The sequence below is a fragment of the Colletotrichum orchidophilum genome (assembly GCF_001831195.1).
Source record: "Colletotrichum orchidophilum strain IMI 309357 chromosome Unknown Scaffold_184.1, whole genome shotgun sequence".
Classification (NCBI taxonomy): domain Eukaryota; kingdom Fungi; phylum Ascomycota; class Sordariomycetes; order Glomerellales; family Glomerellaceae; genus Colletotrichum; species Colletotrichum orchidophilum.
Genome location: NW_019173142.1, coordinates 1 through 27,263, shown reverse-complemented (window position 1 = coordinate 27,263; position 27,263 = coordinate 1). Strand labels below are relative to the sequence as shown.

The 27,263-nt window shown below is 52.8% G+C and overlaps 9 protein-coding genes across 9 annotated transcripts; 5 read left to right on the top strand and 4 right to left on the bottom strand.

Moving 5' to 3' along the window:
• Positions 1–212: 212 nt before the first annotated feature.
• CORC01_13281 (uncharacterized protein) lies at positions 213–530 on the top strand (the record flags this gene model as incomplete). Its single annotated transcript, XM_022624898.1, has 1 exon — positions 213–530. The coding sequence occupies one exon, from the start codon at positions 213–215 to the stop codon at positions 528–530; it is 318 nt and encodes a 105-aa protein (XP_022468589.1).
• A 1,856-nt stretch (positions 531–2,386) lies between these two features.
• CORC01_13280 (uncharacterized protein) lies at positions 2,387–2,974 on the top strand (the record flags this gene model as incomplete). Its single annotated transcript, XM_022624897.1, has 3 exons — positions 2,387–2,422; positions 2,602–2,686; positions 2,865–2,974. The coding sequence occupies 3 exons, from the start codon at positions 2,387–2,389 to the stop codon at positions 2,972–2,974; spliced, it is 231 nt and encodes a 76-aa protein (XP_022468588.1).
• Positions 2,975–3,753: 779 nt separating this feature from the next.
• On the bottom strand, positions 3,754–6,495 carry CORC01_13279 (calpain family cysteine protease; the record flags this gene model as incomplete). Its single annotated transcript, XM_022624896.1, has 8 exons — positions 3,754–4,246; positions 4,352–4,642; positions 4,725–4,953; positions 5,005–5,084; positions 5,273–5,574; positions 5,783–5,854; positions 5,937–6,095; positions 6,157–6,495. 8 exons carry the CDS (start codon positions 6,493–6,495, stop codon positions 3,754–3,756), a joined length of 1,965 nt encoding a protein of 654 aa, XP_022468587.1.
• A 1,194-nt stretch (positions 6,496–7,689) lies between these two features.
• Positions 7,690–8,619, top strand: CORC01_13278 (uncharacterized protein; the record flags this gene model as incomplete). The annotated part of the gene is made up of 1 exon (XM_022624895.1): positions 7,690–8,619. The coding sequence occupies one exon, from the start codon at positions 7,690–7,692 to the stop codon at positions 8,617–8,619; it is 930 nt and encodes a 309-aa protein (XP_022468586.1).
• Positions 8,620–10,344: 1,725 nt separating this feature from the next.
• Positions 10,345–10,929, bottom strand: CORC01_13277 (uncharacterized protein; the record flags this gene model as incomplete). The annotated part of the gene is made up of 1 exon (XM_022624894.1): positions 10,345–10,929. One exon carries the CDS (start codon positions 10,927–10,929, stop codon positions 10,345–10,347), a length of 585 nt encoding a protein of 194 aa, XP_022468585.1.
• Positions 10,930–11,031: 102 nt separating this feature from the next.
• CORC01_13276 (uncharacterized protein) lies at positions 11,032–11,391 on the top strand (the record flags this gene model as incomplete). Its single annotated transcript, XM_022624893.1, has 3 exons — positions 11,032–11,086; positions 11,136–11,195; positions 11,243–11,391. The coding sequence occupies 3 exons, from the start codon at positions 11,032–11,034 to the stop codon at positions 11,389–11,391; spliced, it is 264 nt and encodes an 87-aa protein (XP_022468584.1).
• Positions 11,392–13,416: 2,025 nt separating this feature from the next.
• On the top strand, positions 13,417–15,814 carry CORC01_13275 (uncharacterized protein; the record flags this gene model as incomplete). Its single annotated transcript, XM_022624892.1, has 4 exons — positions 13,417–13,602; positions 13,662–14,416; positions 14,464–15,182; positions 15,231–15,814. 4 exons carry the CDS (start codon positions 13,417–13,419, stop codon positions 15,812–15,814), a joined length of 2,244 nt encoding a protein of 747 aa, XP_022468583.1.
• A 1,148-nt stretch (positions 15,815–16,962) lies between these two features.
• CORC01_13274 (uncharacterized protein) lies at positions 16,963–19,743 on the bottom strand (the record flags this gene model as incomplete). The annotated part of the gene is made up of 2 exons (XM_022624891.1): positions 16,963–17,363; positions 19,362–19,743. The coding sequence occupies 2 exons, from the start codon at positions 19,741–19,743 to the stop codon at positions 16,963–16,965; spliced, it is 783 nt and encodes a 260-aa protein (XP_022468582.1).
• Positions 19,744–25,214: 5,471 nt separating this feature from the next.
• On the bottom strand, positions 25,215–26,711 carry CORC01_13273 (nuclear distribution protein pac-1a; the record flags this gene model as incomplete). The annotated part of the gene is made up of 3 exons (XM_022624890.1): positions 25,215–26,107; positions 26,386–26,504; positions 26,560–26,711. Coding segments are annotated over 3 exons (1,164 nt in total), but the record flags the coding sequence as incomplete, so codon positions are not given.
• Positions 26,712–27,263: the final 552 nt, after the last annotated feature.

The window sequence follows — 27,263 nt, the reverse complement described above, 5'->3', positions numbered from 1 at the left end:
GACGATCGCCCCCTTTGGACAACTCGAGATGCGTGGAAATTTTTATATTCACTCTCCGAAAGACGACATTCCCACGCTTTGTGTTTATCTGAGCTTTTGTTCGCCCAACGGCATGTCACTTTCCCTCTTGAAGATGATGTCTCCTCCAGCGAATCGGCCATGCACTTCTCTCTCAGCTGCCCGCTCCAGCTGCTGATTCTGTGGCACCTCGCATGCTTCAGCCCCGCGGCGACGACACCCCCGACCGCTGTCGAAGGTCGAAGTCGACCTCGTCTTCCCGCGCAATGCCAGCACCTATAAGCCCATTTGGCCCTTCAACTTCCTCTTCGGCGTCCGCAACGCCTCGCAGCACTGGCCGGACAACGAGAATTACTACAGCTTTTGGGCCAAGTGAGACCTCACGGGGTACCCCACATCAAAGACGCCGACACGGGGCAAGCTCTTCGGCTCGGGCGTCTGGCAGACCGAGGCCAAGAACAAGATCTCGGACACGTACACCATCATCGACGCCTCGAGCTGGGACCTGGTAAACACGACGCAGCGGGCGTTCCGCCTGCGGTACACAGCGACCATGTTCAGCGCCTGTTCTAAAAACACCACTGGTAAGGCTAAGATATATCATCCTAGACTGTTGGAGTTTGGAGTTGTTAACACATGAGAGTAGCTTCTCGTCGGTGTCAAAGTACTGTTACTTTTGTAGTGCTTTAGCGGATTGGATTATTTTCATCAATTACATAGGTTTACATTCATCATTTTTTTCAAGGATAGCTACGACCTATACTCAAAGACTTCTTAAGCCCCTGTCGAGTTGAAGTTTCTCAAATGACACCCTACAAGCTCCTCATGCATCATCTCTTCAAGTATACACACGAGAGGCGTTGGCCACAGAGTAAGGTAAGAAACTTAAGGCTAGAATTTTCATGAAGTACCTTACGGAAATATCTCGCTCTAAACAACTACACACATAGACCGTTGGATTTCATGGTCTTGTTAGTAAAGATGACATTTACTTCCAGCTGATCTGGTATGGTCCTCAATCACTTTTTAAGTCCATCTAGTTGATCTTGAAGAGTCGCAGTAGCGGCTGAAAGCAAGACAATGCCCGGACTTTGCCTTGCCTTTACATCAATTTGGGAGAACAGACGAGTTCATGTTGTGTCAACTCAAACTCGTTCCCTAAGGATAGCCCGATATGTCTCAGCTATTTGTGATCAGTCTGTCGAGCAGAGTCGTGATATCGGCCCCCGGCAGGCTTATTGGCAGTTTCAGCGTTGTTTCTGGGCTGAGAATAGTCGTCAGCGTGCTGGGGGCTTCTCAGTAAATTAGTGGCATTATGGAGTGTTAAATAACTCGGTACAATAATTGGATTTTATCTTGTATTTGTTGGTTTTAAACACGTTTTAGGACTTTTGATTCTTTGGAAGCTTGTGCGAGGTCACGGCGGCGTTCTAGTGGCCTTTTTAAGCCCCTGTACAACCCGGACAAGACATGTTTTATAGGGTCAGCAAAATATCCGTTGGGGTCGTAGTATTCTAACGAGAAGGAAAGAGAGGAGGAAAAGGAGTAGGGGCATTAAAGGCAGGAAGGTTGATCGTAAGTAGTGCAGCTCATCACTTCGTCCACCTCCAGTTATCTTCCCCAACGAAACCAAAGGATACAAACCTCTCCAATCCTTCTATGTACTGAAGTATAACCCTTCCCTCGCCTTTGGGGTTTTTTCCCTTTGTCTTCAAGTTAGGATTCTTCGGCATACTACTGGGCACAGCGTCAACCACTCGTCATGTGTGAAAACCTTCACTTCCACCGCAGGGTTCTGCGACAAGTTCTGCAAGCCGAACCCTTTCTAATTACAATAACAAATGCCTCTTTACTCTAAATTGATTAAAAGTAGCCCAGAAAAACATTTCAACCGCCATCAACAATGCGATGGCCACTCGTGTCATGTAAAACGATGCCGTCACCGCGGTAGGCAATCCAACTTGCGTGCGTACTATCGGACATAGGCATGGCAATAGTTCCCATTACGACAAGCTCATCCGACGATGGCCTCCACTCAACACCTTCTTGATCATCGGCACTCCTTTCAGCGCCAATGCGTATTGATGGGGTGTCCTGCAGCCCATTGCGATGGTCGTTGATGGGGAGTGGGTGAACAAGCGGATTGATGTGTAACTGATGTTGCGAATAGAACAAACAGTCTAACAGATGCAGGCGACTTCAAACTAAAGCTAGGTCGTGAGCGCACAATTTTGTACTATAAGCTTGGAAGAGTCAGTAACGGTTCCCTTATTTGCACCGCCGGAGAGAAGTCAAGAACCTCCATCTTGCCGGCATACACTGTCCTGTAAGTCGCTTCCTTTTTCCAACAAACTTCGATTCTCTTAAAATGCCCATACCAACTTACTCTACTATCGGTCACACTGTATGCAAACTTTGGCGGATCGTGACTGGGGAAAGGCCAGCTCTCACAACCAGATGTGAATGCTCTCAGGTACACACCCAGAGCCTACAACTAGATCCTGGTACAGGTCATCACAGCAGCTTTGGGCTGCATAATTGAGGATGTGTGCCCAAAACAAAGCAATATGCGCATAACTGTAGTGCTACGGGTGGGATAATGACACCAAGTCGAAGGGCATTGGTACCGACAATGCTCTGATCGCCCATTCGACTAGCGTCATTTTCAGTGAGCTTGAGTGATAGAGCAGGTTGGAAACGGCAACATGATCCGGATGTTCCTTGCTGGGCTTGGGATGAAGCCTTGAAAACAAGCGTTCCTTCGCACCGTGGCACCTAGTATCTCCAGATGCCCTTGTTCCTAATGCTGTTGACTATGGGCATGCAAGTTTGCTAATCTCTCATAGTGGTGCGCGGCAACGGCGAGACGACGCACATGAACGGTCAGCTGCAGGAGCCGATGAACGTCACCGATATCAACGCGACATTTGCAAATGGGAGGAAGCATGCTCTTTGACTATTGTTTGACAACCCGCGCCACTTTGTTGCACTGATCAACAAGAAAGGCACCGAGGAAGACCTTCTCTTGATTCAAGGACGCAAACCCATCCAGCCAACAGCGATTGTCGTGGGTGATGGGAATAATCGAGTCCCATCCCTCAGTGGGATGTGTGTTTTGTGTCTGCTCATCATCGTTGGTTCGTGCATGTGATTGAACGAAGTTGTGAATGCAACAATTGAGTAAATGCTGGCCTTCAATTCCTACGCAGCCGGTGGCTGTGATCATTCCGGGGGGTGGCAGGACTGGGGATACTTTATGAAATAACATTAGGGATGCCCAACGAGCTTCCTGACGCATACGGTATACGTGAATTCCTTTGTAACAATGTTTCGAAGAAACGTTGAGCTTGCCCCGGTAGAGTGGGATGTTTTTAGTGAGGATCATGTATTTGCGCTGTTAGGTCCAAGCTCCTCATCAACAGCAGGAGCCCTACACGGCCTAACCTCCGACGCCATCCGTGAACCGTAATTCACGGATGGATCCCAACGGGCTGAGTTCAACGCGAAGCCTTAATCTAGAAACGTCTTCTCCATGTACTATGTCTACTGTTCCTTGCGTTGCCAGCTCCTCTCCTGGCCGGCTCTTTTCGGATTCTCATAAGGTCGCTTGTGTCGTACTCACAGCGCATGGAGTTCAGGTCTCAGACCGAAGCTTGTCGCAGCCTGTAGCAGTTGATGCCAGACCTCTCCGATATGGATTCCCCGTTCGTCTCATTTACGGCTTTACCGCAGCCGTTATATTCTCGCTTGTGATGTATTTGACTGCTTTTGTATTAACCGCCGCAGGGTCGATTTCAGGTTTTGCGACTTCCGCATTTCATCTGATTCGAGGTCCTCGCGTTGTTCCCGCTCCCCGCCCGAGTTCACTTGAGCGTTATCGGGATCCACCTCTCCTTTCTTGCCCATACCGCCCTCGAGAAGCTCGCTGCCTTCCATGACGATGTGGACCTCAAGATCCTCGCCCATAGAGTAGACGCGAACGCCCACAATGCAAGTAGCGTTCCAAGGATCTGGAAGACCCTCTTCCTCAGATTCATAGTGCTCATCATGTCTTTTTGGTGGTCCCTGAGGAGTGAGGCGCGGCTTTCCTACCATGTCATCATCAATGTACAACTCTTCCCAGTCTTCGATGGGCGAGTCGCATGAATCGCCATCGGAATCGTCAATCTTCGGTGTTGAAATAGGGACGGGTATGGCTGCGGCCTTGTCATCATCGGCAACCCTCTTGCTTTCGCCCTTAGAGTCATCCTCCGAGTCGTCCTAAGATCTCTCCTTAGGTTCCCCCTTGGGTTCCTCCTTCGGATCCCCTTTCAACATGTCTGTGCCTTCTGACTTGGAGTCGCCATCAGCATCACCCTCAGACTTGTCATCAGACGCCGTCTTCGTCTCCTCGCCGTTCCCAGTAGAAGAGCTGTCGAGGTTAGGCTCGCTACCACTCGACTCGTCCTTGGCCTTGGCTATGTCCGCCTTCTTAGCGAGCTTGCGATCGCGCTTATAGTTATTCTTCTTGGTCTGCTGCTTGGTGACTTCGCGGTTGATGTGTTGTCGCTTCCAGAGCTTGTGACGCTCCTTTTGACGAGACTCAGGCTCTTTGCTGCTCCTTGATCTTTCGTAGCCTGGCGACCTTTTGGAAATGGGCAGTGCCTTGAATATGCGCTAAGTCGTATACAGCACCAATTTGTGTCAGCTTCTCGTTCTCGACGCACTTCTTGCACTCGCGCTTAACCACATCTTCGACAGAGGAGATGCTAGTGTCTCTCTCACCAGTGACGCTCATGAAGATGCTGTACCCGGCTGGCATGTCGGGCAGCTCGATGGAGACGGACCGGTCCATGAGATGATTGCCGTGAGAGCGAACTATAAAGTCCTCGGCACCGTGGCGGTCCCGCTCGTGGATACGGAAGTGCATGTAGAAAGAGTACTGGCCCTGAAGTCCTTTGAAGTATCATGTGTCGAGTTGAGTAAGAAGTAGAACCAGCGGCTCACCCTTGGATAATTTGACCTGGAACTTCTCGTTGAACTGCAACTTCCAGGGTACCTCAACCCCGATCCATCGTTGAGCGCACCTCCAAGCGGGGCCACGGAAAAGCCTGGTTTTATCGATTTATCGGAAGTTGCGTAGGAAGTCGTCGTAGTTGATCCAGAAGACAGAGTCGTTGCCAAAATGGTAGCCGAGCTCCTCTTGGACTTCCATGGTCCATTCTTTGGAGCCATGGGACTAAGCGCCCTCCCACAGCCCCCGCGTATCTTTCACCAAGGGTTGCGGAGCTTGATCAGGCGCTCTCCAGAATGAAGCGTCCTAGCTTCCATGACAACGTATGCATGGCCCTCCGAGATGCCATTTCGCTCACCATAGCCTCCGTCGAGGACACCGGTGGAGCAGCCAAAAAGGAACTCTTCGCTGACTTTGGCAAGTTCGTTCTCCCAGAAGCACTCGAGATCGAGGATATCCGAGGTAAGCAGCTCGGTGGTCACACCACCCGAGAGATCTGCTAATCCCTCGCCTATCAAAGCCCCAGCCAACGAAGCGAAGTCACCGTGGGCCTTAGCGTAAGCCTTTTCAATCAACGGCACCCATTCTCATTCTGGTCTTTGCACTGTGCAAAAAGCAGCGCCTTGGATCCGGCTTGGTAGGTCTTGCGGTAGTCACGTTCGACGTCCTCTCGGTCGATCAGCTGAAGCAGATCTCGCTGCATACTGGGCAAATCCCAGCAAGGAGACTTGAGGTACAGCTTGTCGTCGATGATAGAGTAAATCCACTCACCATCACGGTAGAATACGAACCCTTAAATGCCGATGTGGGTGTCGAACCCGGCGCAGATGCGCTGAATTGCGCCTTCAACATTAGCAAGGACAGTCCGTGTAGCCACCAACCAGCAGTCTCCCAAGCTTCCCTGTATGACATCTCCGCCACTGACGTTCTTCAAGAATGTTGGCTTCTCGAAAACTTCGTGGACGCGCTTTATTGCCTTTGGGATCAATGCACTTGGGTCGGAAAGAGTTGTCCTGCAAAGCGGCCATTGAGTGTGGCCAAGGGAGTTGAGGCAGTAACCTTTTTCCCGCTTCAAATCCCAGTCCTGAAAGACGTATTAGTTCCCGAGCTTTGCAGGAGCAGGCAGTTACTTAGGGTCAGCTCACCAAATCCCATTTGGGGTCCCGGTATTGCGAACTGACTCTGTAGCATTCTTGGATAATCTTCTCGACCCTGCGGCGGCACTCCTCGGCAGCTCGCTCAAATCCATTATTCAGCAACTCATTCGGCTTCTCGAGGCTTGCTGGCAGAACAGGGTCGAATGGCAGCACAGCGAACGCCTTGTTGAACTTCTTTTCCTGAATCCCTTTCCAAACTTGGTTGATGGAAGGTTGCGGAGGTGTTTTCTTCTTCTTCTTCTTTTGGTCGTTGCTACTGGTTTTTGCCGGCACGTGGCGAGGACGATAGGGATCGTCCGATTCCTCTGACGAGCTATAGCCGTGCATGGCGAGATGGGTTGAAACAAGCAAGGGGATTCAAGAATTCGGCAAGGCTATGAAACTGACGGGTTACGACAGTCGAAAACGACGGCGGCGGTATCGGTAAAGACTACAAGCTTGGAGCAAATTCCCCGAGCATATTGCCGTTCACGGTAAAGGTTGTCGCAAGTTTACGTGAAATGAAGGCGGTCTACTACTGTGATGCAAGTAACTGACTTGATCAAGATAGAACGAGGCCAAAACGATATGGAGAATGGTTGCGGGGTGCGTGGCTGCGCATGAGTTGCAGTGGGGAGGAGAAGACGATTTAAGAAGGAAACCAAGAAGGGGGAGGGAAGTTGGAGAAAAATGGCTCAGCTGGCCATAACGCTCGCGGGGTTGACTTCATCCAGCAATGGTGTCAGCCTCGTTGGACGAGCTCGACGCATGGGTGGTGGTGGTGGAAGAACACGGACGGTGGTTCGCACTGCTTGGACACGATCGATGCATACCCACACAACGAGGCAGCCGCGGGCGTCAAGCGGGTAGTCGAGGAACAATATCCAAGAGGTTGGAGACGTCAAGCGCCCCGGTAAATGCCCAGCGAGAAAATGCTAGCCAGTCTCGGAGGTAAGATCCGAAAAAATAACAGAGCCGTAACCTTGCAATCTAGAAAAGCTCAGCCCAGCTGCCAGAATGGGGTTAACTGCGTCAGGCAATCAGGCAACCTAATTACAGACTCCGACTATACGTCAGGTAGTCTAGCGCATCCCATCACGCGAGGCAACCAGAATCTGCTCTGTTCCTACAGAGCCGCTTGAGCTTATGGCGTCCAACAGGTTTCTCTATGCGCAGCCAGACTTGAGCATCCTTCACATACTTTTCGGTCTTGGCGCTCTCTTCAAACAAATTGTTACAGCAATAGTAGACTTCATCTGGCATGCGCTTACTGTTTCTCGTTCGATCAGCAACGATGACTTCTTCTACCCGGCTTTGTTGCACTGGGCTAGCAGTTTCGAAGGGCTCCCGAAAAGACACCAGATGGCAGGCTTGGACGAGACACCATGGCTACACCATTTACGACGAGAACAGACCGAGAGTTCTTCCGACCGACGATTACTCTTTACGCCATGTCCCGGCAGAAGCTCTTTCTACCATCTGGGCAAGATATGCTGGATGCATCGGCAAATCGTCCGAGCAGTACCGGGAGGGCGAAAAGAAATGATCACGATTGAAAGTTGGGGCCGCGACCCGACAGCCATCAATCAACTTTTAGAATCGATCAGGGCAGCCTACTTCGACCAAGGGCCTGGCAAAGTGGCGACATTCCGAGCTTCGTGCGGTAAGGAGCCTGGGTGGGAGTTGATTGGTTCACAGTCACGGGCTATATCCACCATTGCTATGGATGCAAAGCAAAAAGAGGCCGTAGTGAACGACTTGAAGCGCTTCACCGAGCCGAGTGAGTCCAAATGGCACTTGGAGCGAGGCATTCCGTATCGTCGCGGGTACCTATTCCACGGGCCCTCGGGGACTGGGAAGACGTCCCTCTGCTTGGCCTTGGCCACTCTTTTCCAACTTCCTATCTACAGTATGATTCTTGGTGCGATGGACGACGAGCTTCTTTTCAAGCTGTTCCACCAGCTTCCACAGAGGTGCATGGTACTTCTTGAGGATATTGACACTTCACCCGTTGCACAAACGCGTCCGCAGTACACGGAACCACAGCAAAGACAACAAGGCAACGGTCTCACACTGTCGGGTCTCCTCAACATAATCGATGGCTCTGGGGCCCCAGAGGGGCGTGTTTTGGTTATGTCGACCAACTACCCGGATAAACTTGACCCGGCAATCACCAGATCCGGGAGGGTGGATATGAAGGTCAAGTTTGAGTTGGTGAACAAGGAAAGCGCAGGACTTCTCTTTCAGTCCTTGGTACTCGCAGGCTCGTCCGTCACGGAGAAAGATTCTGCAAATGTAAACGTCGACAACACAAGCCGTGATCTCGCAGCAGAGTTTAAAGAAAACATATCCGAGGGCGTGGTCCGTCATGCAGACTTACAGGAGTATCTGGTAGCCAGAAGGCGTGATCCGCGGGCTGCAGTGGATGAAGTTTCTGCATGGTTCGAAGCGGCAAGGTCACGAATAAAGTGATACTGGTTCAAAGAGCACACAAATTCCCTACTTCTTGGAGGACCGGTGACCTAGTGACACGATGTTTTGAACGGACGGACCTGGTCAAGAAAACGAGTCGCACGTCCAAAGTCTGTCTGACATTGGCACGGCCATGAGCGAATCAAGGCATGCGCTAATCGTCCAGAGGGGATCGAGAACCATCACGATGGGTCATCTCGTCGCCATCAACATCGCGGCAGCCTCATCCCTAGCAGTCGCAGTGAGACATGAACAGCTACATGAACTCGGAAGCCACCGTTACACCGCCCGGGACCAGCCTGGAACGCTGTTCGCCCACCACCAAAGAGCCTCGCTGCTGTAGGGTCTGTGAGGCCCAATCCATAGCTCGTGAACGAGTCATCGTTTCGAGAATCGACGGTTTTGGTGGAACGATGCTATTCAGCCGTTGAAAAGATGGATTGCTGGCAGCATGGAGGGAAGGGAGGTCTTCTCGGTCCGACACCTCTCCTTCCAAGACTCAAAGATTGATACCAACTTGAGAGAAGACTGATGTGGTGAAGAGATGACGGAGAGCCTGCTGCACTGGCCAGGCCAGATAAAGACCGAATGTGGTGACCAAATACCACACGTCAACCGCCATTCACCTCACCTGCCTCTGGGCTCCCTCTCAGACGCACGTCCAGGGGCCCAACGAACCATCAAGCCGCCTAGGAAAAGAGCCAGGTGGCTGGCGCGCGCACAGTGTTCCCTGCGCGTTGTCTCCATCTTCAGACTTTCAGGAGATCTTGGCCACGCAATGGCACTATGTGACGCCTTCCGGAGTTATGTTCGCGCGCACACGCCGGTCGAAGCGGCTGCCTGGATCCCAACCTCTTCTCGCCGTGCAGAGGGAGTGCCTGCAGCTGCCGGAGAGCGTCGACCCTCGATGGTCGAGGCATGCTTGCCATCGATGGCTGGCCGTGATTGTTCGCGCACCCCCCCGCCACTCGCACTTCACGGGCCTGGGCTTCCCAATGCAGATGAGGCCGCGCCCAGTCAGGTTGCCTATGTCTCTGCATGGGGAACTCGGTGCGTTGTAGACGACAGGCAGATGGTTTGTGCACAACTCGAGAAGGTACACCAGTGAGGCTAATGCTCCTGCACCATGCGCCAGCAAGGATTGAACGGGCGCAGCTACAAGCTCTCGCAATCAATGGCAGGGCCAGGGGGTAGGCATACGCCTCCCTGGCTCTTACGCCTGCCAACGACGGACATCAGTACTTCACCCAGCCGCAGGGGCGTGCCTGACCTTCTTTCTGAGCAGGGATTCTTCCTGGACAAGGATCCCTTCTGAGCAAGGAGTAACTTTGATCTCACCCCGCTACACGTGTAGATCTTCAGCCTCCGTGGACTCAGACGCCAAGCACACAGACAGTACAGAAAGCTCGACCGTTTGCCTCCTTCGTGTTGACCGGTGAAGGCGCATCCAAGCACAGCGGTCAGTTGACAGGTGGCCATGTCCTGCCGATATCCCGACGGCGGCGGCCTCGTCAACGGACGATTCGAGATGCCGGCTCTTGCCTCAATCGGGTGATATTCGCAGGAAGCTCAATGACGCGGTGAACTCATGAACGTGCTTGTTGCTTGCCCGCTGTAGCCACGGCTGTATGCGCAGGATCTAAAGCAAATAACGCCACCCCATGCAGGAGCCAGCGAGCCCTCCTTCGATGCCGCAACACATCGAGGTCCTCGCTGCGCATCGCACTATCCCGTCCCCATGCCGTCGCTGCCATCCCCGCCGTAGTCGAAACAGGCTTCGCTGTTGTTGGTGGGTCCTACCATCAGACGACTGATGCCACGCGCCTGCGCGCTAACCTTATCGAACGTGGCACGCAGACCAATGCAGCCGTATTGGTGTGTCCACGCGCGGCAGCCCTTCGACCGGGCTACTGCACGCGGCTTCCGATCCGTTCGTCCCGAGGCGTCCTGGCATCCAATAATGGGGTGTACTGGCCACCAAAAATGGGGTAGATGCAGGAGGTCGCCAGCGGCCGCCACTCCAGCCAGCCCCTGAGCACACGCCCCGACCCTGGCGCTGTCTGTGACCAACGGCCAGCGTGGTGCAAGTAGCGCGCGCTCCCAACTCCCCTCGCGCGACGCCCCATCCACCCAGACGCAGGGACCAGGCTCCGGCCGCGGCGCTGGCCCGGCTTCCGCAACACCGGCCCGGGGCCATCCCGCCCCGCCGCGCCAGGGAAGCCCCAGGACGTCCTTCTCACCGGCGTGTGGGTCGACGCGCCGGGGGCACAGGCCACCACTCCGTAGGTCCCCGACGTATCCCGCGGGCATTGCTTCCTGTCGTGCTCGCCGGTGGTATAAGTAACCGAGCGTGTGACTTCTGGGATGGAACGTGCTATCTTTTGAATGACACACGCTCCTGGCTTTGCTGCCATGTCTGCCTCCTCCCTGAGAAGCCAGACGGCGACTTGGCAAGACCGTCTTGAATGTACGACAGATGTCTCTGTCCCGCGCCGCCGAGTCTAAACAGCGTCCAGATGCCTGCCGAGAGGCCAACATCATGCCGCCTGTGTTCCAAATCGTCTCCGACCGGCGAGGTACGCATACGCTGCTCTTCGTTGGAGCGGTCCTAACTCTCTCGCAGGGAGACGCACAGCCTGGTCCAGCCGGGTGACCGTCCACGGGCGCACGCTCTCGGCTCGGTTCTGGTACGACGGGAAGAACCTGAACAACGCCAAGGAGGATGCTGCCGAGATGGCTCTGAACTATCTCACAGGTTCGAATCCGAGCTGAATCAGCTTCAGGAGTCGCGACCCGAACTAGAAAATACATTGTACGAGGATCATCAGTGCAGACTTCAGGGCGGATCGAGATAGCAGACGTGTGAATCGAGACTTTCCGAGCTTCATACTACGCAGTAGTGATGACTCCATACCTGTAATTGCGTGTCCTTGGCCAGCCCCGCTCACAGCTCGTCGTCGGCGACGACGGAAACGGTGTCTTGCGCCCGTGTTCCTAGATTGTCTATTGCCCACTTGAGCAATCATCGATTCCCGGCAACCGCATTTCTGTAGAGTGAGATTGACGTGGCATTGGCCTGAGGCTGTTCTTTCGATGTGTGACCCTGACCGACAACATCGGACTCCAATGAGGTCATCCAGCTTAGGGACTTGACCAAAAATCCAAGGTTACGGAAAAGTGGCGGTACAAGATCGTTTAAGCAGAACATAAGAGGACAAAGTCCGGGTCAGGATGATGTGTACACAAGGCAAAGGGGACACAATGGAACGCACGCCGTTTGGAAGACTGCCCTGTAATACCTGCTGCAACTGTTCGCAATCCAACCAGAACACGCCGATTCTTCAATTGACGGAATCGAATCGTTCCGTAAGGGATCCTCAATCCAATCGTCCCAATCACTGGTCTTGGTCTCCCCCGAAACACCGGATGTCAGCAGCTAACGGACTGGCTGGAAGGGTTTTCACATTCGCCAAGCACTTCAACCCGTTTTCTGCAGGCCATGGCGTACGATTTGCTTCCTTCACCACCCCGTATGCATCTCCCACTCGCTTGCAATCCTTGCCAGAAGATGCCGCAGGCTCTGGCCTTCTGGTCCGGTCTGGGAACATTTCTTGGTAGACACTGCGATGTAGCTCTGGCGCGTTGCCAGCCACCTTGCCCCTCTGCCTTCGTGGCTGCAATCCCTCCCATGTACCTTTTTAGACACCCATGCATTGTCCTTCCCCCACCACCCCTCATCTCATTCTAGTACCCCTATACCGGTGGAATCAGATGGAATTTGTACGTCGTCATTCGTCAGGGCCAGCAGGATGGTCGCCTCGCAAATTATGGCATACCTTTTTTAAATGCAAAGCGAGGAGCTCCAGTAGATGCCACCAGGTTCGTCGAGTCTGGTTGGAGCCTAACCCTTGATACACGGGTAACAACGACAAGGCCGGCTCCCTGTAAAAGCGAGGCGGCATCTCTATGGCAAGGGCTGTTATCATTGACTTATTCCTCCAATCGTGGGACATCCGACATGCACACCCCGCTGGGGCACTGCTCTCCTGATAAGGGGCTGATCAGAAGGACCAACTGCGCTGTCCGGCTAGCCGCACGATAATCTGTCCCGGAGAGCACTCTTCCGTGCATGTTCGGACTTCGTCAAGAATGGCAGAAGGTGGGAAGATGGCTTGATCAGCGACCATGCCTGCCGGTCAACGTTCTGGCTCCATCATCGTCTAGGCAGGAATCGCGTGCCTTTTGCACTGCGACAGTATAACTTTACTTGGACCTACATGCACGAGGATCACTGCGTACCATTTGTGATAGCAGAGGATGGATGAGCACATGAGAAAATGAGCGAAATGGGAAGAAATGACGGGTGTTTCGTCCGTGTGTGCGCGAGTCACCCGCACTGACAGCCTCTCCGTCTTGATCACGCCTGAACGACTACGTAGAGATGCTTTGATACGATTGAATGGCCTGGGAAAGGAGTTCGTTTGCCTCGCTATGGACTCAATCGAGAGCGTCGATGTCTGGCTCCGCATTTCCCATCTCATTATTATCGAATCTTTCAACGGAAGGTAAGATACATTCTCACCCGCACCTAGTAAAATCAGTGCACGACCAGACCTTGGAAAAGAACCGTTCGATGTCATTAGTCAGGGTGACTGATCACAGTCGCCTGCCGCTTAGCATGGAGAACAAGGAGAGACTAAGGAGCGGCGGTGAACCCGATGGAAGGAGGCGCGGCGGATCGGCGGGCTGGCGGATTAGACGAGGCGTCCAGGCTAACGCTGTGGCTTCGTCTCAGCCATGAACGGCTGCCTGCTTGGCAATATTTCCATGCTACTGTTGCGGGGCCCGACACGTCGAGGTCACTCTAACGGACTACGCCCTGCTCCGTCCATCGAACAAGCCATTCGCGGGGAGCAGAGTGTGTATAAGAACCTCGACGCAGCTTCTGCTGAAAGAGCTCTGTCTCGTCTCAAGAACGCAGAGGTAACGACGCATAATTGCCTGGACTACGCACAGCGCTGACACCAAAATTCTTTTTTCAGCAATCGCCGAATGCGCTATCTGGCATAGTCCGGCACCCTTTCGAGATTGCGCTGTGCAAAGCCGACGTTCGTTCATCCGACTCCCTTGCGCAAGACACAAAAAAGATAGCGGCCGACGAATTGCTACAACGACAAATCGGTACACCCGTCAACCAGTTGATCATCATGGTTCTCAGGGTGAATAATGAATCCGTGACGCAACAGCTCGAGACTACAGGAGGAACTCTCTTACGGTCAATTCGCACCTTCGACCCCAAGCCTCCACGCTTCGAGCACGCAGATGAGATGGTCAAAGAGCTCGAGATCCAACCACCCAGTCAACAGAGGCTCGAGATTGAAGTGAACAGCATCTACGACAGGCTCGTAGTGATGGAGAACGAATGCATTGAGGCTGACAAAGCCCAATTCTCCAACAATGAAACGAACCCAAGGCTCAACCACAAGCAATGGCAGGCTCTTAATGCACGACACAATGAGCTTTTAAATGAGTACCATGACTTCTTCCTGGCCTCTCATGACCCCTCCGCCAGTCCAGACTTATGTCGGCGCGCAAGCGAGTATGCAATGCCAGCCCGCTTCCGGAAGCACGGGATGCAGTCCTTTCTGGAGTTATTGCATCACCGTTTACCTGATTCACTGGATCACATGCTTAGCTTCATCAACCTGGTCTACTCTAAAACGGCCCTACTATACGAAATGGTGCCGGCTTTTGAAGATACGTGGATTGAATGTCTTGGTGACCTTGGTATATACCGGTGAGTGACATGGTTCCGATGGTGTTGGTACTTTCTGACGGCTCTAGAATGGGAATCAAGGACGATGACTTCAAGGACAGCGAAGTCTGGACCTCAGTTTCACGTCATTGGCACTCCAAGGCCAGCGACAAGTCTCCTACCGACGGCCGCTTGTATCACCAACTCGCAATCTGCGCCAAACCGAACACTCTCCAACAACTGTTTTACTACACAAAGTCACTTTGTGCACAGATTCCCTTCCTACAAGCTCGAGATTCGCTTACGACGTTCTTCAGTCAAAACATGAACGAAGTTTCCGACATGCCCGTGCCGGCCCGCACGGGTTCGTATGACAGCGAGAAGAGTTCTGGCGTGGAGCTGACCAACGAGGTGGTTGAAGCTCTAAACTTGGATCCAATAGACGATGAGTCTGACCTCCTGGAGTCCGCTTCCGTTATCGCTGCGGCCTCAGAGGCCGACACAGTGGACATTGACGTTGTGGTCACTGAGACTACGATGCTTGGCGTAGACGAGGACGGCCCAGTCATTACCGTGGCTTTCAACGACGAAGAGCTTGGTATCATGAGGGTCGAAGCTGTTGATATCAACACTGCCTTCGTACGCGCCCATGGTCTACTGTTTTCTGAAAAGAACAGCGATCAGTTCTCTGCGTACTCGGAAGCCTGCACTAAGAACCTCGCCGGGTATATTGAGAGGTCCACCTGCCGGTGGATGGAGCATGGGTACCAAATCTCTATCGTGCTGGGGTGCGCCCTTCTTGAGTACGGTAGCGAGAGCAATCCAATCATGAGGGCCATCTAAGTGGGTTGTGCAGAAGATGTAGTCCTGCCAAAGGATGACACCCAGGCGACCCACGGGATAGCCGTCGTTCCGACGCGGAGGTTTTTCAATGCGCTGGACTTCGTTTCTCGTACCCACAGGACTGTGTTTGGCCTCACTGGCAATTCCATGGTGTACCCCTACCTGCACGTTACCCTGGTTTTCCTGCGCCACATGTCACAGTATCCCGGCGCGATGGTCTACATCGAAGAGAGGATACCTTGGAAGGCCATCTCCCTGTTCTTGAACAAGGCTCTGGAATCCTTTTCATGCTACCAGAAGATTGAATCTGAGGACTTCCCGGTGCCCGCAGATAGGGATGCTCGACCGCTCCCCGAAGACTTTGCACAGAGGGGATTGCTATGGGTTGAAAAGTATTATCCCACTGACTGGTTCACGGGTACGGAGGTGGAGTGCGACAAGAGATTTCTCGAACTCAGCTATATGGTGCGGGAGCGTGCGGACAGGTGTCTTTGGCTAGGGTGTCGTCTTGCCAAGTCAGGCAAGTGGTTAAAGTACGACAAGACAGTCAAGCTTTTCCACGTGGAGTCGAGTTTTGATGATGATCCCCAAAAGTAAGGCAGCGCAGTCTCCTCGAGGCGATGTAGAGATCATTCATGTCCCAGCTCAGAACGGCGCTTCATTCGTTGAAGTGACTCCCGGCGTTAGGAAGATGGGTTGCGTACACGATTGGCGACAGCACATGTACATCGCCCAGGTAGATAAGCCCTGTTCATCGTGTTCAAAATATCAATGTATCGGCCACGTGACCGCTTTTGACACTTCTTGCCTCACTCATCGTTTGCCAACAATTCACCGCCAAGCTGGCTCGATTTGTCCCCAAGCTAGACGCCATGTGAATGACAACATAAGGGTCATTGACAGCTACACGACCGTTGAAGCTGCCGTACCAACCTTCGTATTGACTACTGGAGACAGAGGTTACGGCCTGATGACTTGATGGTTGGGCAGTCGCCTCGGCGATGCTTCGCTCCGGCAGATGTCACACGATCATCATCACGCTAAATTATCAGCATGCAAGTGATGGATCACGGAGCGTATATTCGCATGACGATGCGTCTCTTACTTCAGAGGACCGGTCGAGGCATGAATCCGGCATTCACCTTGGGCAACATCATGGGCGTGGATTACAACTGCAGGGCCTTTCTGGCTGATGACTCGGGAAGCACGCTTCAATGCCAGTCATGGATTAGCTAATGGCTAAGCCAGGGCGTCTTAATCTCTCTCTCTCTCTCTCTCTCTCTGTGTGTGTGTGTGTGTGTGTGTGTGTGTGTGCACACGGGCGACGACACAACATCGAAGGTCTACGCGGAAGAGCTGCAGGGCATCATCCTGGCCCTTGAAATGGTGCAGGCAGACAAGTAAAACGGAAACCACAGAAGCAAAGTCTTCATCCACACCGACAAAGAAGCCGCTATCAGTTCGTCAGCCAAACCAAAGGGTAAATCCGGCGCATACCTCCTCATGATCATCGCAGACAAGACACAGTCACTCCGAGAGCAAGGACTACTGTGGGTGCCGGCCCACATCGGCATCTAGGGCAACGAAGCAGCAGATGTCGCCGCGAAAGAGGCCACGGGATGGAGGCAGCTCAGGTCGACAGTCAAAACATGGTCGCACAGACAGTCCCACTAATGGGAAGTCGAGACGCTGGAAAGAACATCGTTCCGTCTCACACCAAAGCCGACGAACAAGGTCCTTCAACTTTACGAAAGCCTCAGCAAACGCCACAGCGCACTGCTGGTCTGGTCCAGATGCGCACGGAAAAGATCGGACTCCAGGATTTCCTCTTCAGCTGAAGAGTACCAGGCATCATCAATGCCAAGTGCCCCTGCTGGAGAGGATGACAAACGGTCTCGCACATCCTGCTGCGATGCCGCAGGTTCCGACAACTCTGACGTCAGGAATTCGGAGCCCTTCCAGGACGACACAATCTCCGGGTCATACAAAACAAGCGCAAAGCAGCCGCCAAGGCAATCCGATTCGTAGAACAGACCGAGATCCTTGGGCAACGCGGGATCGAGTCGCAACCCAGACAAAGCTGAGCATTGAGGGGAGACTGTAGGTAAATGGATCCGCCACATGAGGCGTAAGACCTCAACAGAGCCTAGGATTACATTAGTAGGGAACCGCAAACTACACTTGGTGGCAGCCAGGCGTAGATGAGGTTGGAGGACAAAGCCGAAAATTTGGAGACAGCTGGCCAATGTTTTTTCGGCTGTTGGCCAAACCCCGCTATCCGGGAATAGCTGCTGACATAAGAGCGGCTGATAACCGTGTAGGATTAAATTAAATTAATCAACGATTCAATCATACCTCACAAGCTCTGAAATCGTCTAGCATGAACTGATGGGCAGCATAATTGACGACACCCCTCGAGCGCCAGTCCGACATTCCGATTCCGTTTCGCGACCCTCGAGCACCGTGAGCACCTCGTCATTCGATACAGTATCAGGCCCAAGACGTTCCCGCAAAAATGCGTCTCCGACGAAGCAGCTTGGTCGCCTCGAGATTCCCGACTCATTCCGCCTATGTCTCTTCGACTTTGCCGATCGGGAAACAGCGAGCAGCCATCCGCCCAGTCTGCAAGGAACCCGATGGCAACTTACGCTTTTCTCAATGCATCAAAGGATCATTCCAACATTGCATCGCGTGCGTCTCGTCTTTTCCTCGGATGCTTGCTAGCAACACTGACCACGGAGCGTTGGGAGGCGGCCGACTCACTTTTGCAGGATCTCCTCTCTCCTCGTTCGTCTGGACGATGATGTTTACTACAGCGACAACGAGCCTTGGCGATGTGGCAAGATCGTGCCCATGGACAAGATTCAGAACATTGTGACCAATACTGGGCGCTGCACCAGGCTTCAAGCTGCCGAGGCCGTTTGAAATGCCGGAGTACACCACCAAATACTCCTTCACGCTCTGCGAAAAGATGGCGATTGTATGGGCGACGGTCTTGTCGATTTTTTGTCCTGGTCTGCGCCCCGCCCCTCTAATGACGGCGTAGGCAGCTGACCGGATGCCGATGTTACGTTCAGCACCTCCGCTGACATTCATCGACATTTACTGGATAAGCGAGCACAGGTCAAGATGGTAGACTTCTGCATCTGCATCCATCCCGACGCTAACGTAGAAATGGAAATCAACGCCGTGATCAAACAACTATGTGACAAGTCCCTGCCCGAATCTGTCAATCACACAGACTGTTCCGTCTTCCGAAACCACCCCATTGCGCTGAGTGTTGAGTCCAGTAGTCAAGATGGCAGTGAAGGGGCGGCGACATTGCGGATTGGAACCTGGCAGTTGGCATTCGCTCTCCAGACTGTACGGTTGAATCAGCCCAGTGGCGACACCAACTCGGAGATTGACACGTTCGGAGTCATTTGCGCGATCCAATACCTAGCGTGGTGGTGTGCGGACGTATATTGGCCATGGTTCCGGGCGAATATACTCAATTTTAGGAGACAAGGGCACCCATAAAGCTCAGCCTTACTGAGCGCCATGCATCACTTATATACCTCTTGGAATGGTGTAGCGAATTGTCGGAAAATGCCCAGGAGATGACCTAACTTGGGCATAGTTTCGCTGGCCATGCGTATGTCGCTGGCGAAAAGCCTCGTACTCTTATCCGTGGTTCGTGGGCACAGTATTGGAGATCATGCCACTTCGATCTTTGCTAGTCTTGTGGCTGAATTTGCTCATTGTTTGGCGCGTCTACTTGAACGAACTGCTGCTGGAACACTTGCTCATTCTTTTGGTCACATTGCTGCCCGGTTTGCACCTCGTCATTTCAGACGAGCTTGAACATGTTCTAGTCTGCCAGTCGAAAGCGACTAGCGACTAGGTTTAAAATCAGTTGGTTGGAGCTTGCGTCTCACAATCTTGCGCTGAACGCGTGGGATGTGCCGGCCAGCATTGAGTGATGCTATCAGTCTATTAACCTCGATTATATCAGCACCTGTGGCACAGGAACAGGCTCTCATTTGTCCCAATCAACACGCTCCATGATGTCCTGTTGTTGCAGTGTTTTGAATCCGTGGGCTTGAATATGTGGGTATGTTGTTGTTGGCATGGTCAATTCGGAAAGGTGCCCGACTTCCATGACCATGCAGGTCGTGGGCGTCTCGGACTCCTTGATTAACCTTGTCCCTCAATCCAATGCTAGCAACTGTCACACTCGTATTCTTGCTGAGCGATATCGCGATCACTGGCAGGTCATTCTGATTCGGAAGATGGGCCTTGGAGGGGTCGTAGTTGATGTTGAATATGTCGAAGACAATCCAGATCCGCATAGGCCATATCTCCTTAACGACGAGCATTGCGTCTGCATCCACAATCTGTGTAGATGGGGCGTTAGAGTTTAGATGACCAATTGCTAGGTTGACAATCTCCTTGTCGCTTGATAACGCCTGAGACCACTGGGGGCTTTTCTTCGAAACAGATACAAAAATGCGCTTGGCAATCCTATCACCGCCTCGTTCGGTCATCGCAATGGAGTCGAAAAATTCCGAAAACGTTTCCAGGAAACCTATCTACAGTATCAGTCCGTTTGGCGCATAGGTGAGCACAGCGTAACTTGGCCTGGAAGATGGAGCGGGCACTTACCACAATTTCAAGCACGTTTGGGCAGTGATAGTTTGACTACCACAGGGGAATTGGCACGTACGTCGAAGATGGGAAATCAAACGCACTAATATAGGCTTAGAGTAGGATTATGTCATTCTTTTGCACTGTCACAGTCACATCATGCATTAAACCGTGATGATAATACCCATCGTTGCTATGCACCAAAACATATGCCCCGCTAAAAATACCATGACTACTGTAGAATTATTTGGTAATTTTGTGGTTCATCTAGCCTTTGCGTTTGTGACCACCTCTCCAACAATGCCCAGTACCACAACCAACCCATTCGTTTCCTTTCTCAGGAATGTACCCCTACTGACTTTCTGGCGTTCCATAACTGCATGGTCCACACGTGCCGGAGATGACACTCACAGTCGAACCATCAGTATAGATGGCATGGTAGCCGTCGGTGCATGGGCCAGTGCACTTATCCAGCACAACGGCGTCGCAATTTGAACATTTGGTCCTCTCCCAAGTGCACATTTTGGAAGTCTAGCTCTAGGGATTAGTTGAAACCAGACGCAGGACGAAGGGTCTTCAATCGACTCACCCTCAAGTTCAAAGATAGGTTTGGATCTTTTTTTCCAAGTGATAGCAGTGGCTTCGAAGTTTTGCTGTTGATTAAGGTGGTACAGAACAAAAACTCCTGCGACTTACGAGGATATCAGCGTACTTATATTGTAGGTCTAGAAAATTTCAACATGAAATGGAGACGAGGAAGGGCTCCATGATGGCATCGTGCACATTCGCTATGTGAGTAGCTAAGCTCGTTCACGCCGAAGATAAGCAGCAGCAGCAGGCAAGCTCCTTGCAATTTCTCCATCCCCGCGCGATCCTCCAAGCACTATGATTGGTGCGAATTAAATTGCCTGCCGATGAGAAATACATCACAGCGGGCTTGCAGTTTCATTGGCGCCGGGCGCCCTGCGTTGTGCGGTTGGAACACAGATACCTGCAGGCCCCTCACCCAATCGCGGAACATCCAGGCTCTTAACGCCCCCATTTCGAGGTTACGGGCCAGACCGGAAGAATGATGTGACCAAGTGCCTTGAAGCGGTTAGGCGAAACTTGTGAACCCCATGATTGGTTGAACTCTGTCATACCGCTTTACACCTTGCAGGGATTGGATCTGCCCAGCACACTAAGGAGTCCTCGACAGGTCTGCACTGGAGCGCCAACCCTTACGCTAGACCTTCTAGCCTCCCGAGCCAAGGCCCGCACAAAGCCGCAGGCTCTGGCTTACTGGTCCGGTCTGTGAACATCTCTTGGTAGGCACCGCGAAGTTGCTCTAGTGCGATACCTACCACCCTGCCCCTCTGTCCGCGTGGCTGCAATCCCTGCCATGTGCCTTTTTGTAGACACCCATGTCTTCCCCTTCCCCTCTCCATCTCATCTTCGCACTCCTGTAGAATCGGTTGGAGCCAGCCGATGTCTGGGTCATGTCGGATGTTGCGTGAGTCAGAGACGTGAAACATGTGTCCGTCGTAACGTGCCAGGTCCAGCGAGGTGGTAGTCTCGCAGATTATGGCACAGCTTGTGTAGATGCAAGAAAAGCGAGGAGCTACCTCGAAATGCCGACCTACAAGCCTGAGCGCCAAAGGGCTAGGCCAACTTTACGTTGACGGCCACCAGATGTCGCATTTCTCGACATAGAAAGACAGCGCGAAAGTGCCTGCGTTCATGATAGGAGCTTCGGCGTCTGATCAAAAGACATCGCGCAGCTTGAGTCACTTGACGGCGCTTCTAAAAGCTCTTCTTCAATATCTGCCACAGAAAATGGTCAAAAAGCTTGGGTCACAGTACGCTGCAGTCGTGCGGGACCGCTCCGATTCCAAAACCGGGGACGTGGCTTCTTGGCTCCCGGGCTCGGTCGCTCGACTCCTCGACCACAAAACCGACGATAACATATCTGAGCTCCGTCGTCAGATCATGGCATTTTTATGTTGCTGCCTGAGACCAAAAGGAATATCACTGGACGAGTCGGAATGGAAGGGAAGAATTGATGTATCCTAATAGTCGATACTTTAGTCCCCTCGTCATAAGTAGCGATATTCTTTCATCACGCGGAGTCCGAGATTCTTACATGCTCAATATCGTCGCTTTGGGGTGAAAATGTTCTCAAGATCAGATTAAAAGACGGGCGCTCCGTGGTCCGTCTCATCTCAGTGCTTGCAACGGGTCGAAGCTGTGTGCGAGCCGGAGTTGTGCGCATTCAAAGACAAGATCGCGTCTTCGGCGAAGGGGTACGTCGCCCTCGCCGACGAACTACCGGGTGCTGATTACGACGGAAAACAAAATGGATTTAGTTATTGCTTGACTCGTCCAACACCTTCCTACACGAGATTTGACACTTGACAAAGTGACTCTCTCGACTGTTGACATACATCTCAAGTCACTAGCGAATAACAAGTCCGCAATAGTTCCGTGCCGTCAAAGCCAAGGCGACACATTACGCAAGCGGCTTTCGTTCTACTTTTCAATTCCGAATTCAATTGACCGCATCCATGTCGGCTGCTCGCACTGATATGGCAAGTCAATGTGACGGCGCACTGCTTGCTGGATGCTGATGCTGCTTATGCGTGAAAGCAGCAAACAGCTGCGCAACCGTTCTGTTGGCGGACTTGGGCCTCGGTAAAAGCTGGTAGCCGCTTTCTGGGGAGTTCGCTGTTAGCCAAGTTGCAGGGATCCTCTACAATTTTGCTTGACACAAACGTGGGAGCCATGCCTGAAAAGGGGTGGTGGAAGATCGCGTCCAATATGTGCTCCCGGATGCTCCCAACAGATCAGATGCTAGCTTAAGATATGGCCGCATCCAAGAAAAGCGCGCCCCTCGCATGCGCCCTATCCTTCTCGGAAGCCACATGGTAAGCCACTTCCATCTCCATCATCAAATTCTTGCTTTTGCTCTTCCGACCGTCCAGACCGAGCGCTACGGCCTCTCCACAAACTCGTCACCTATTCTAGGCCCGGTCTAGTTTCGTATCATGATCGGTCTCAGCATAGAATGCCTCCCTTTTGCCTCCTTGTTTTTGTAGACGCGTCCTGAGACCGTTCGAGGCGTGTGACGTATTATTCACAAGCTGCACAAACCCCATTTCTTGTGTTATCACAGCTTGGGAATGGGAGGGCAGGCAAGGCAGAATAGGCGAGCTAGGATCACAGCATGGCGCGACGGGGCGTCATCAGGAGGCCCGCATTTGCAAGCAACAAGTACCGATACACTGACAAGAAAGCTGATTCTTCACCAACCCTTGGTGGACACGCCTGTATATACCTAGATCTATCTATATACGTACTTAAGGGCTTATCGTGCCATACGAGCCAGGCCGCGCGTGAGCCCCTTCGAGCCGTTTTGGACATGCTGCATGTCAAGTCCGAAGTTCAGCAGGCGACATTGCACGCACCTTTTCAGCCAGTGCACAGGGACGCATTGTTGATTGCAGGCGTTCTTCGGGCCATGCTGGAACCCTAGCCCGCCCCCTCCGGGCCCGCCCCTACCAACCCTAGGGATGGGGTTTGGCATAGAACGGGCGTCACAGTGCACTTGTTCTCGCACTAACGTGCGGCATGTGGGGATACGCGAAGTAGTGTATACCTAGAGACAATCACCTCCCCACATTCCTGGCTAGTCAGAGGAGAAAGGAGATATCGATCAGGGTGGTTTCTACATCGTCAAGTGATTGACCGTCCAGCCAACCGATCGCTGCCGCCTGTCACTGCCGCCTGTCACTCACTGCCTTGGATTCTTCCAAGTGACTCAGGGTGTTTTTCGCAGGCACCCTCCCATGGCGATGAAGCACTGGAGCTAAATCTGCTCCGCAACCTGTCGGTCCGCCCCCGCGTCCCCATATGCCTGCCCTGGGTATTACCCATGCATATGTTCGTCAAGCAACTCGTACAGAGCTCGGTCGATTCTTCACTTGTATTATTTTGCTGGACACGACGGTCCATAAACCGTTTTTGCCGGTCGCTGGAGAGCAGGCTCAGCAGAATACCTCCTCTGAACCGGACAAGTCGGAAAGTTATGACAACGCCGGATTCCAGCCTGGAACCCAGGCCCCAATGCCACCCCGACCCGCCGTGGCAGAAGTTCCTGCGGGGCGCCGCATTCTGCCTTAACGAAGCAGCTTCAAGAGAACCATCCTGTGTTTGCACAATGCCTCGACAAAGCAGATGACATGGAGGGAAGTCTTGCCGTGCAATATGTCAACACCAAGGGACCAGGTCCAACATACATCGGGCGCATGGTCGCCGGAAAAACTCTCTTCAGGTGGTCCACCAAGACAGCGAAGTGAAGACGGTCATTTCGGACATGAAGGCAGGACCTGGTTCTACGCAAGTCGTTCCAGTCTCTGACAACGAGGACGGCGCAAGGAGCTTGTTAAACATGGCGTTGGGCCCTCGCCGCTCAATGCGGGAGGATCCAAAGCACCTCCAACCAGCTGAAATTACGAGATATTTACCTGCCAAGTTCCCGGGGAACCGGCCTCGTTTTTGGAGGTTTGGGAAATCAGAAGGACCGCTGGGGATGCTTCATTGCCGACCAGTATTCTGGCGCGAAGGGAAGCACGGAAAACAACCAACGCGGAAAGCTCCTGGATAAGGCTGGGGTGGACTTGGGGACGTGGATCTGCCTGGAGGTGTTCGCCTCCTTGCTTGCGCATTGCGCAGAGCATGAGGGCCAGACGACGTTGTGTCCCAACTGATTGTGGGCTAAACAGGAAGCCGTCTTCGGTTTTAAGCCGGGTCAGCCTCAGGCAACCCTGCAAAAAACATGCAGTCGCTGACCCAGAAGGCTCCAGCATGTCCGGTTAGGACAGGGAGCTGGGCCAAGAGCTGCTTAGTCGTGATGTGGCATAAGGCTCAGCGTGAGCGGTGCCAGACGGGCATAGAGCAGGATCTCCGCACGGCCGGGGCCGTGGAGGGCTGTTTTCTGGACGAGGGGGCAGAGATGTACAGTTAGCTCTTGGCGTTTTCGAGAAATCCGCGCAATCCACAGTCTTTCTCAACGCCTTTCTGTGGCTGGGCGGATCGTACGCGACGCTTTTTACAGCGTCCTTCTTGTGTGGACAAAAGATTTCGGGAAAATGACCAGAAACGCAATCGCTCAGAATACTGTATCGCACGCAGCGCATGTCACCCGCACGCATCTAGAGCATCGAGAGGCTCCAGATTGAAGCCGCTTCCGGCGGGCCCCTTGGTTTCATACTTGCCCATGATTCGTAAGTTCGCCACGCAAGGTGCGTTAGTTGGCGAAAATGCGCACTTTCTTGTCGACACTCCCAGTCGCAATGACACATCGAATTTGATGATCTGTCTCGACTGCTTTGCTTCATGTACTGTTGTTGGCGTCCTGCGCGTCGCTGTCTGTTGCCACCTCGCGAGAAATGCATGGTGCCCATCGCAAGCACGAAACGAACTGAGTGTGCGCATCGTCGAGTTGAACACATCTGCCCTCCTCTGCGAGATCCCAACATCGTAGTGTCTTGTCGTCAGATACACTTAGCAGGTGCCTGCCACCAGGGTGGAAGACAACGGCCCGCACCCAATTGTCGTGTCCAGTCAGGACCTTAATGCAGTTTCCTCTGGCGTCCCAAAGACAAATTGTCCTGTCACGGCTGCCTGTTGCCATGAACTCGGCCGCATTCTTTGCTGGCGGTTTCCTTAGCCCAGCAAGTTTCGCCATATGTACGTGGGCGTTGGGTGGAGCGAATGTACAACATGTGACAACGTGCTCGTGGTGTATGAGCGTCACTTTCGCCTCAAGGTTCGCCGTGCTAATGTCCCACACGCGCCCTGTACGGTCGTCGCCAGCCGATAGAAGAAAGCGGCCGTCCGGCGACGGATAAACATCACGAATCCAGTCAGTATGGCCCTGTAGTGTCTTGACACAGTAGCCGGTTGCAACGTCCCATATTCGCAGTGTCTTATCACGGCTGGCAGAAACAAGCAGGTTCCCTGAGCCTGGGTTGCCCGCGGATCCAGAAGATATGAACCTGACCGCACTGACACTGTGGTCGTGGCCAGGCAACGTTCGGATGTTCTTGTAGTCGTCTGAAGGGTCCCACAGCTTGATTGTCAAATCATTCGAGCAGGAAGCCAGCAGGATGGCACCCCGCGGTCCTCCGAAGTCGACGTCGGTCACTGCTTTGGTATGTCCCTTCATAGTCCTCTCCAGCTCGCCCAGCTCCCAGTCCCAGATTTTGATGGTGCAGTCTTCGGACCCTCAGGCAAGAGCTGAAAAGATGGGGTGAAAAGCAATACATGTAATAGGTTCGCGGTGAGATTGAAGGATGTGTCGGGCGGGGGAGCGGGGCAGCCAGCTAGAAGGGTTCTGGTTTCGTCGTGACAGCGAGGTTGGTATGGCATGTTCGAGCTCTGACTGTAGGAACGCAATTCGGGACTCGAGTTCCATGATCTGACCTGGTATAACCAACGCAGACAGAAACAACAGACCTTCTTCTGAAGCCTTACAACTCCAATCCATTTTTTCTCCAGCAGACCTTCGTATTTGCCCGAGAGAGCGGCATCGAAGTTGTCTCCGATCTGCAGCTCTCCTCTGAGGACAGAGGCACCATGCGGCAGGTTTATCGATGAAAAATATGCGAAGATGGCTTTGTGCCTGAGTGACCTTGGTAAGTGACCATACCTGGAATCATGTGGAGAGGCGAACGAACAGCTCCTCGGCTTGGCGAGTGGTCAGTATTTGGCTCATTGTGATGTCTCCAAGAAAGCAACGAGGGATGCACAAGAGTAGAAAAGATGGAAGCGGTGATTCGAGAAAGACATAACAAAGAAATGCAGGGTTTTCGATTGAAATGTTGTCGTTCTGATGAGGGTAGAAGGGGATGCACGGGTTCTTACAACCACGCAACGCAGTTCGAGCAGGTAATGGGTGGGAGGAATCGTTTTAGTAGGGTAGCCTTGTCGGTCGGGTTTTATTTCGCCCGCTCTCCAGGGGGTGAGAGACCGATATTGCATATTCGAGTCGTGCAGTAAGCCGATCGGAACAGCACCTATGCCCCGCAGCCTGACTCATCTGCATTGTTGTCCACACAAAACAGACCCGTTTGCGATCAAGCCAAGCTGTTGGTTCCGTATCACAGGGAAACTGGTTCGAACCGTAGTTCCGTGGGGTGACGAAGGGTCAATCCCCTGTATATTGATCTCTCCGTAAGATGGAGAAGAGAGGTGCTTACTGTAGGTTAGCCAGTCAGTTGGAAGCTGATATAGAGGTCCCTAGATGGCCCCTGCCCTTGCGCTGACTCGAGATCGAATTGGACTTCCAATCCGACACCAGCAGTTAATGATTGTTTGGTCAACAAACCTTCATTGGGTTGCACCGACTTGCTTCAACGAATATACAACAAGGTTGCAAAGG